The sequence below is a fragment of the Centropristis striata genome, chromosome 24 (assembly GCF_030273125.1).
Source record: "Centropristis striata isolate RG_2023a ecotype Rhode Island chromosome 24, C.striata_1.0, whole genome shotgun sequence".
In the NCBI taxonomy this organism is placed as follows: Eukaryota; Metazoa; Chordata; class Actinopteri; order Perciformes; family Serranidae; genus Centropristis; species Centropristis striata.
Window position 1 is genome coordinate 16,296,128 of NC_081540.1, and position 11,431 is coordinate 16,307,558.

At 32.4% G+C, this 11,431-nt stretch overlaps 1 protein-coding gene across 1 annotated transcript; it reads left to right on the plus strand.

The window, feature by feature from the left end:
- Positions 1-1,013: 1,013 nt before the first annotated feature.
- Positions 1,014-11,131, plus strand: plaat1l (phospholipase A and acyltransferase 1-like). Its single transcript, XM_059327618.1, has 5 exons — positions 1,014-1,130; positions 3,981-4,110; positions 5,551-5,639; positions 5,756-5,920; positions 10,738-11,131. Exons 1-5 carry the CDS (start codon positions 1,038-1,040, stop codon positions 10,801-10,803), a joined length of 543 nt encoding a protein of 180 aa, XP_059183601.1. The 5' UTR covers positions 1,014-1,037; the 3' UTR covers positions 10,804-11,131.
- Positions 11,132-11,431: the final 300 nt, after the last annotated feature.

Here is an 11,431-nt window from a genome sequence, read left to right on the forward strand (position 1 = left end):
CCAGATACACTGTATGTGTGACAAAATGATACATATACATGTCAAATATATTCAATATATGAGTGTTTGGCCCCTCTTACCGCTAAAGTAACTATTTGAAACAAATTACAATTATTATAGTATTCGTTCATTTAATTTTAAATTCATATATATGTATTACATCTTTCACCCATGTGTGTAAAATTGATGTAATACAAAAACAATTTTTCTTCACAATTTATGAAAGGAAAAAATGGATATGATGACCGGTTGTAATAAAAAAAAAGATATTTAGAGAATACTTGGAATATTCAAAATATAAAATACATTGATTTAAAAAGATATAAACACACAGCAGCATTAAATAACATGAGAAATTAATGCAGGTCATTTTTGACCATGTTGTGCATCAGAAGGGGTGTCAATATGTTGTGCATCAAAGGGTTAAAAACATTTTTGTTCTTATTGCTTCTGTCTTTTTCTTCTTTTTTACACATTGAAAAGTTGAATATTTTTTGTAATACTTCTTGATTCAAAGAAAAGCACATAAATGTTGAATCATGAGGTCTTAGAAAACTCCTGGAAGGTATTTAAGTCTGTCTCAACTGATGCTGCTGTGTTTGTCTCTGCACCAGATCCTGAAAACTCCTGGAATTTAAAGATTTTCTCTCCATTGTCGAGGATAATACAGCTTGTTTGAGCCTCTTTACCTCTCAGACAGAAACACTTCAGGGAAGAACAGATAGAATTCAGTCATGAAAGGAGTTAATTTGAGGTGAAATTTGGACTTTTAGGCTCAAAACTTAAACCTGACGATGATGTCTTCAGGCATTTTTGTCATTATTATGACTGAAATGTGAAATGTGAGGTTTGTTGTTCACAGTGCCTTTAAATCTCTAATAAAACACATGTGATTGAAGCTGCACTTCCTCTTTTGCTGCTGGGTGTTTAGGAAACACCTGCTTCACACGCCCTGAGGTAGAGGACGTCCCTTCATTAAGTGAAGTGAAGCAGAGACACAAAATAACACAGAAACACATGAGATTTCATCAGCCTGTATGCAAAGCAGATGGTGTGTGTGTGTGTTTAGTTTAATTTCAGAAGCGGGTGAACAAAGTTGCAGTAATAAAGCGACTGAACCGATGGGCCTGGTGAGTACAACTCCAACTTTTTACATTATTTCATCTTTATTTAATGTTAATAAAAAATAACTTATTTATAAAGCACCTTTTAACCCTCTGTGGTCTGAGCCTATTTGCCCTTTATATACCACATAATATTTACTATACTCATGTTTGGTATTTGGTATTTTCTCAGAACAACTTCAACGTGATCTGACAATTATTTTTTCACTTTAACCCACTTTATTAACACATTGAGCCCCAAAAATACATGATAAATCATGAAATCTGAAATAAAAAATGTCTATTTATGACAATAAAAAACACAAATATGCTCAATGAACTGTTTAAGACCTGAAAATGTAAAACATAGGTTACAAATATGAACATATGAAAGGTAAAATTCAAATTTAATAAAACTATACATAAAAAAATACCATTAAACATGTTTATTTATTGGAACAGTGTTAAATGATTCGACCCCTTTTTTCCATTTTTACAGAATGCCACACCTGCCTCGTCCCATCCTACTTTTACACTTGAATAAATATTTGTAATATCAAATTAAAACGATCATATCTTGTTATGGGGCTTTGAAAAAAGGCCAAACAGCAGCGTGATCATAGACCCCAGAGGGTTGAAAACATTAGTTTATAACGAATCAGAATCAGAAGCCTTTATTGTCATTGCACAGAGTAATAAGATTAGCCATCAACCCGTCCAAACATATAAAACACACATACAGTATGACAGTGGTGGACAGGACAGGGAGATGAAAGAAAAGAACTACAGCACAATGTGAGGAGAGGAAAGGAGGAAAAAACTATGAAAAAAATCTCAGCAACATAAGCACATACTCAATGCACTGTAAAAAACAAAAACAAAAAAAAACTTGTTTTTACGGTAAAAAACCAGCAGCCGTGGTTGCCAGAACTTTACCGTAATAAATAAGGTGCAACTTTTTCTAATATTACAGTAAAAAGATATTAGCACTGTTGATTTCACATTTCAGATTGCCATTTTATTCCATATTTTACCATAAAAAATAAAAAGTTTTTCCATCAAAAGCTGTTCATAATTGACAAGAAAATACTTTATAAATGCTGCATGAAATTAAAGATTTTACCATTAAATATTACAGTATATTTTTGTTAGAGATATGGTGTTTAGTATATTTAACAATGAGAAAAAGCACAGTCTAGCAGCTAGCACCTAGCATAAGGCTAAAAACATTTCTTGCATTAAGAGAAAAACAATAATAGAAAGAGCCAGAAGAAGTGTAATTTTTACTTCATTTTTTTTTTTTTTCTTTAACTCTATGGAGTTTTGGGCTACATTTTTTATTCCTTTTCATCCTGCCTGTATACACCACTTAAAAATGTTTAAATGCCATGTTGGTATATTTTTTTCAGCCTAATTACTTATTCTGACTTACTGGATCAACATTTTGAACCAAAAAGAAACAAAGAAAAACCAACATAAATGTGATCTTGTGATTGTATGTGATCCTGTCATCCAACAAAAGGTTTTTATTCTAGTGGGACTCAATTTTATTTGTGTATTTTTTGGTCATTTTTGTCTTTTTGTTCCTTTTTTGATAATTTTGTGTCTCATTTTGTGCCTTTTTTGGTCATTTTGTGTCTTTCTTTTTCGTCATTTTATGTGTTTTTGTGTCTTTTTATAGTTATTTTGTGTCTTTTTGTGTCTTTTTTTAGTCATTTTGTGTCTTTTTTTTAGTAATTTTGTTTCTTTTTTTGGTCATTTTGTGTCTTTTTTTAGTCATTTGTTGTCTTTTTTGTCATTTTGTGTCTTTTGTTGTGTCTTTTTTTAGTTATTTTGTGCCTTTTTTTGTCATTTTGTGTCTTTTTTATGTCATTTTGTGTCTTTTTATGTCTTTTTTTGTCATTTTGTGTCTTTTTTGTCATTTTGTTTCTTCTTTTGGTCATTTTGTGTCTTTTTTAGTCATTTTGTGTCTTTTTTGGGTCATTTTGTGTCTTTTTTTAGCCATTTTGTCTTTTGTGCCTTTTTTTGTCATTTTATGTCTTTTTTGCCTTTTTTCATCATTTTATGTCTTTTTTTTTGGAAATTTTGTGTCTTTTTATGTCTTTTTTTTAGTCATTTTGTGTCTTTTTTTCATTTTGTTTCTTTTTTTGGTCATTTTGTGTCTTTTTTTTAAGCCATTTTGTCTTTTGTGCCTCTTTTAGTCATTTTGTGTCTTTTTTTCCATTTTGTTTCTTTTTTTTGTCATTTTGTGTCTTTTTTTGGGTAATTTTGTGTCTTTTTTTCCATTTTGTTTCTTTTTTTGTCATTTTGTGTCTTTTTTTGGTCTTTTTGTCTTTTTTTAGCCATTTTGTCCTTTTGTGTCTTTTTTAGTAATTTTGTGTCTTTTTTTTTGGTCATTTCGTGTCTTTCTTAGTCCTTTAGTCCAACATAAAATGTTATTTTGAATCATTTTTTTAACTTTCAAAACACTATCATGCTCAATAAATAATTTTAAATGTTGCAAATGTGAACAAAGGTGTCAAATATAACATATAAGAGGGTTCCATCCAGTTCTATCATTTTATACTAAATATATTTGAGCTTGTCTCCAGTTTTACTTGGTATATCATCATCAAACAGCCAGAACACAGTTTACAGCCAGAACTTTAGAGGTAAATTTACAGTAGGGCTCCACACTGCTTTGTTTTCTAGTCTGGATGGAGTCAACAAGTCTGGATTTGGAGCTTTTGGAGACTCCAGAGGGTTAAAATAAAAACATTTTCACAGTTAATAAGCATAAAACCTACAAATATTTGGCTTTAATCAATTAATTGATGATCATCACACGCTGTAGTTGAGAGATCATTTTCGAAAACTTTATCCCTGTTGTCTCTGCAGAAATATTCTCACCCCAAGTTGTTCCCGGGAGACATCGTGGAGTATCCCCGGAACAAATTCTTCTCTCACTTCGCCGTGTACTACGGAGAGAGGGATGGCGTTCCCTACGTCGCTCACCTCACATCCAGAGGTTGTTTTGCTTTATTTGCTTTTTATTCAAATCTTTATCTACAAATATCTGCCCATTTTACATACATTTTGACCTTATTGTATTTATGTTGTAACATTTACCCTATATACTTTTTAACTGTTATTATTATTATTTTATTGGTAATAAATCTCAATTTTATTTGCTTTCATGTTTGTATTCTTGTCTATATTATCTCGTTTTTAGACTTACACTATTTTTTATTTTATGTGATATGCATATATATTTTATTTTTTGTATTCATATTTTTGTTATTATTAATTGTTATATTTTTTATTTTATAAGATGAAACTTTTTCCAGAAATTCCTGTAAATCATATTATGTGTGATTCCAATGCAGAGCTTGAATTCTTTACTATTTTTTTTAGAGAAAATAAAACTCAGGTTAACCCTTGTATGAATATTAAAGTTTGTAAAAACTATTTTTGAGCTGTTGCCACTGTTTGTATTGTTTATATAGCAAAGACATTAATTAATTAATTAAATAATTAGTTTTATTCAATTTTAAAGGATTAGAAATATAAATAAAAATGTATCATTTTCTTATTAACCCTCGAGGCACCATAGGGACCAAACGTGTACATTCAGCTAAATTTATGTTTTTGATTCTCAATATATCGGTCAGTTTAAAGGCCAATTGTATGAAACTTGGCCAGGCTTTGTTTTTTATTATAATTTTAAAAAATCCAAAATTCCTCTTTTGCAAGGTGTATAGAACAGGAGATACGCATATCACTCACAGTTTGACCCTTGAGGCCCGTTTTGGTCCCATTGACTCCCATTATAAACACATATTTTTGATACACTGTAATCCTAACATAATATAATGCTTTTCCCATGAATACCTAATAAATCTAAGCCTCTCCCTTCAAAATAAAGGTAAAATAGGCTTTAGATCGGATGCAGAACTACGTCACATATAGTTCCAATGGTTCTCTTACCTTGCAAAATGCATGGCAATGAAAAAGCTGAACACCATAAAAATGGTCTTGTTGTGTTGGGATTGATATAAAGGAGTTATCAATTATTATTAGGCTGTAATAACCTCACCCCAAATATTCCACTTTGCACCTAATTTTTTTAAATATTGCATATTTTGTGTTTTTGCCCTTGAGAAAATCAGGGGTTCTTATGAAAAAAAGGTCATAAAAAAGGTATCACATTTTTATGACGCTTGTATGAGAGGGACCGTTTAGGGACCTTAAGGTGTAAAGTGTAAGCTAATTTTAAAGAGGACTCGAGGGTTAGATTATATTTATTTTAAAAATCTCAAAATATAATAAATACATATATAGGTAAATAAAATATTTAATTTAAATAATATTTTTAAAGACATTTTTCTGAACTTTTTTTTTTCTTTGTGTCTGAGTCCTTCAGCACAATTTATTCTTTTTCAAAAATCAAATGCGTTTTTTTTGTCAGATTCAGACACCAAGCTGCCGCTCTATGGCCGAGCTCTGAGGTCAGAGGTCAAACTGGATCCGCTGGAGATGCTGGGAAAAAAGTACAAGGTGCCTGACATGCCAAACAAATAATTATCAACAATAAAAGTAAATTAATTAATTATTGCAGCAGAGAAGTCATAAAGACGGTGAGGTGAAGAGGTTTTTTGTGGCCTTTTTGGCAGGTCAGCAACATGTTGGACGACTCGTTCCCGGTTAGGGACTTCCACACCGTGGTGAAGCCCGCCATCGAGGACCTGATGGGCCGTGAGGTGACCTTTGACATCCTGTTTCATAACAGCGAGCACCAGGCGACGCTCTTCAGGTACGGACACAAGAAATCTCAACAGGTGAGTGAATGTATTCCTCTCTCACAGTCTGCTAAATTTTATTTTCGCAATTCAAATAATATTATTTCATATACTATTAATTTGTATGGAGAACAGAAGCTGAAATTAAACATTGGCATTAATTGGATAAATGTGACACAAATGAATATATTTTAATTTGCTTATTTATTCCTCTACTTTGTATTAATTCACCTATTTATTGACTTTATTAATTCATTTTTACAATTTAATTTAAATATTATATTTCTAAACATAGTTATTAATTTTTTCACTAATGTGTTTATATTTGCAAATATTGTTTTTACTTTTATATTTATTCATTATTTATTTTATATAATTAATATATTTTAATTTGCTTATTTATTCGTCTACTTTGTATTAATTCACCTATTTATTGACTTTATTTATTCATTTTTACAATTTCATTTAAATATTATATTTCTAAACATAGTTATCCATTTTTTCACTAATGTGTTTATATTTGCAAATATTGTTTTTACTTTTATATTTATTTATTATTTATTTTATTTAATTAATATATTATAATTTGCTTATTTATTCGTCTTCTTTGTATTAATTCACCTATTTATTGACTTTATTTATTAATTTTTACAATTTCATTTAAATATTATATTTCCAAACATAGTTTTTCATTTTTTCACTAATGTGTTTATATTTGCAAATATTGTTTTTACTTTTACATTTATTTTTTTAAATATTTATGTTGTTAATTTTCAAATATTGTTTATATTTTTACATGTATTTATTTATTGCATTTTATTTTATATTATATTTTTAAACATTTATTCATTTTAAACAGTTTTTAGTATAGTTTTTGGCATTAATTGGATGAATGTGACATATATTAATATATTTTAATTTGCTCATTTATTCATCTACTTTCTATTAATTCACGTATTTATTGACTTTATTTATTCATTTTTACATTTTAATTTAAATATTATATTTTTAAACATAGTTATGAATTTTTTCAATAATGTGTTTATATTTGCAAATATTGTTTTTATTTTTATATTTATTTATTTTAATATTTATGTTGATATTTTGCAAATATTGTTTATATTTTTACATATATTTATTCATTGCATTTTATTTTTATATTATATTTTTAAACATTTATTCATTTTAAACAGTTTTTACTTTAGTTTTTGGCATTCATTGGATGAATGTGACATCAATTAATATATTTTAATTTGCTCATTTATTTGTCTACTTTGTATTAATTCACCAATTTATTGACTTTATTAATCAATTTTTACATTTTCATTTAAATATTATATTTTCTAACATAGTTATTTTTTTTCACTGATGTGTTTATATTTGCAAATATTGTTTTTACATTTACATTTATTCATTTTAATATTTATGTTGTTATTAGGGCCTCGGGGCAATCGCACCGAGCACTGGTCCCATACATTTTGCATTGAAATGAATGGGACGGCCGACAAAAAAAGAGCGAAAAAGAACAATAATTGGAGATGATTATTATTAACATCTACATCTCCGGCATAATTTCACCTAGAGACTCCATTTTAACTTTAAACAGTAGACACAAGTCTTGTGTATCGGTGTATTAATCCATGTTTCGATAGGTCATATAGTTTTTTATCAATCCCTGTTCAATGACCATGATCATTTTTGGAGAAATTCTGAGATTATAATGGGTGTGTATTGCACGGAATGTTCGTGTCACAGTGTGTGACATCATTGCCGAAGAGTAGAGGGAGAGAATAAATTGTCAAAATATAAATTTGAAAACTGCGCTCCAGGCCGCAAATTCCACTCTCGGACGCAAAGATGCGCCACCAACACGCACCAACAGCCTCATTGGCTCCCATATCAAAAACGCAGGAAGATTTCTGAAAAAAGGAGATGTAACAATTTTTTTAGATCACTCTAACAAAGCTATTTTTTCATTTTTCTTAAAAAAAAAACATATGTAGACGTTCAGGAAGAACTCAGGACGCTCAAAGTGAAGTCGGATCAATGATAGGTATTATGGTTTTGCCAAAAATGCTTTCTGTTCGAGGCCAGAAATTGCAGTCTGTCCAGCTCTGCTGTCACTGTGCCGGGACAGGTGTCAGTTAATTCTGTTGATAGCTTTGATCTGATTGCCTTTGATCTTTGATGTGATTTTAATTACACACACACCCCAATAATACACCCCACAGACACACACACACACACACCCCTACAATACACCCCACACACACACACACACACACACAATACACCCCATACACACACACACACACACACACACACACACACACACAAACACCCCTACAATACACCCCCCCCACACACACCCCTACAATACACCCCCCACACACACACACACACCTACAATACACCCCACCCCCACACACACACCCCTACAACACACCTCCCCCACACACACACACCCCTACAATGCACCCCAAACACACACCCCTACAATAAACCCCCCCCCCACACACACACACACATCCCTACAATACACCCCCCCACACACACACCCTTACAATACACCCCACACACACACACACACCCCTACAATACACCCCCACACACACACAGCCCAACAATACACCCCTACAATACACTCCCCACACACACCCCTACAATACACCCCACACACACATACACGCACACACTCCTACAATACACAACCCCCACACACACACACACCCCTACAATACACCCCCCACACACACACACCCATACAATACATCCCCACCACACATACCCCTACAATACACCCCCCGCACACACACACACCCCTACAATATGCCCCCCCCACACACACACACACCTACAATACACCCCACACACACACACACCTCCCCCCCCACACACACACACACACCCCTACAATACACCCCCTCCCCCACATTCACACACCAGTATTTTGGGTTTCTACAAGAACGTGTTAGCATCCTTTAATATTGGAAAATAACATTTTATTGACAATCACCCCATTCTGTTCTGATTGGCTTGTAAAAAATGATGCCCCCAAATCATGTATTTGACAATATGATAGAGACACTAAGCCGTTTGATCTTATGTTAGTCTCTACATTATCTAAATGATCTCTGTTATCATCATTTGCCACTTTGCAGTTGCAGTTCTGAGGCTATAATAACTGCTTATTAGTAGCTCTTTGTCAAAATAGAGCGGTTGCAGTTTTTTTCTGTACCACAAATTTGGCAACTACTTGTTAAAATTATTGTTCCATTAAGACATTTAGGTGAAAATTAAGGAACACTAACTGAAATTCTTTGTCCCTTGTTGTTACCAACAATGAAATGAGTTGTACCATCTCAATACCATTAAATTATTTTAGATATTTTAGGGAGGGTTTGGCAGTTAATTTAATTGAGGGTACTGTCATGAACCGGCTCATAGATCATGACGAAACAAGGGAGACCACACACATGTATTCAAGTTATAAGAAAATAATGTTTATTTAAGTAATTGAAAACACAAAGAACCTTAATTATGTGAGTCAGTATATCAGTGGTGAGGTGTGTGTGTAACCTATGCAGACTCTGCGTTGTGTTTGAAGAACGTAGAAGAATCCACACTTGCTGTCTTTTGGTCAGATTTATTCTGGTAAAACAAAGGGGACATTCCTGGTCAGCCACAGACACGGCACAGCGCACACACCCAGTCATCCACGGGCACGCTCCTCGTGCACTGACCCGGCTCAGTCACGTACATCGTACAGTTACAATCACAATTTTCAATAAAAATATAACACATATGCAAACAAAAACGCAATATGTACCTGGTAAAACAAAGGGGACATTCCTGGTCAGCCACAGACACGGCACACACCGGTCATCCTAATCACATATTGACAAAAGCAAATTAGCGACCTAGCATGCTAAGCTAACTAGCATGATCTAAGCACTTTCTGTACGTTGGATTGAATAAGTATTTATGACAGTGTAAATAATGTCGCCACATTACACGGGGGCATATATGCATTATCACATCGACATTGTATGAAAATGAAATATAATTACAATAAACAATCAAAATATGTGTATGACTGGGTGCGATTCAACCTACCACGGGCACGCTCCTCGTGCATTGACACAGCTCAGTCACGTACAATGGTATATATATACAGAGGAGACGCCCACTGATCAATCAAAATACAAAACTTCAATATAACTTGGTGGTATTGGTTGATTAAATCATGGCAAGTGGAATCACCCAATAACTCTGTTACATGTGCATGCATACAATGTGTTGAAATGCAGGTGTATAAGCTGAAAGTAACTAAAACTAAAACAGACCAACTAAAACAGAACAAGGTGGTGGCTGTGGAGGAGAGAGAGAGAGGAGAACTGAGACCTCAGCTCCTCTATATAGCCTCAGTGATTGAGACTGGATTCAGGTGTGCTTATCCAGCCTCCTCCAGCCTCTGCAGATTGGAGGAGTGGCCTGACCTGTGGCCCCTCCTACAAAAGAAGACAAATACAACATGCCACAACACACAGAGGGGGAGGGGGTCATCACACCGGCAGTAGCCCCCGTGGCCCTTTCAGAATTTCCCCAGAGGAAATTTTCTAGTTTTACAAATATTGTTTATATTTTTACATATATTTATTTATTGCATTTTAAACTTTATGTAGTCCAGGTTTCTTTTAATTTATTTATGAAAGTTTATTTTTATATAATATTTTTAAACATTTATTCTTTTAAACTGTATTTAGTATAGTTTTTTTTTTACATGTATTTATTATATTTCATTTTTAGATTATGATCTAAAACTGTGTGTGTGTGTGTGTGTTTGTGTGTTACAGATTGAGAGGATTTATGAGCACATCATGCCAACCTGGAAGAAACTGTTTGAAGAGAAAAAACTGTGAAACAGCTTCATGTTTAGTTCTCAACTCAACCACCAGAGAGCGACGTCTTCCTCATGTCAAGTAGAAGGTTACATGATGAAGAGAAAAATACTTTTTTTTGATTCAATACCACACAAATACAATAATATGAGGAAAGAAGTTGTAATTTTCACTGTTTTCTTATTATTTCACAATTTGTTTTATCGTCTTTCTATTTTTGTCACAAATAAAGTTTTCTCCTTTTATTAAAACCGTTTCAAGACCTCTGAAATAAATCTTTAACATTAAAGGGATATTCCTCCATTTATTTTACTATTTGGTCATAATAAGATGTGACTCAACACATTTTGTCCTTCTTTAGTCATTTTGTGTCTTTTTTTTTGGTCATTTTGTGTCTTTGAGTCATTTTGTGTCTTTTTTAGTCATTTTGTGTCTTTTTTTGTAATTTTTTTAATGTCATTTTTCGGTCATTTTGTTTCTTTTAGTCGTTTTGTGTCTTCTTTTGTGTTTTTTTTTTACATTTTATGTCTTTAAGTCATTTTGTGTGTTCTTTTGTGTGTTTTGTTTATCATTTTGTGTGTTTTGTTTATCATTTTGTGTCTTTTGTTGTGTCTTTTTCAGTCATTTTGTGTCTTTTGTTGTGTCTTTT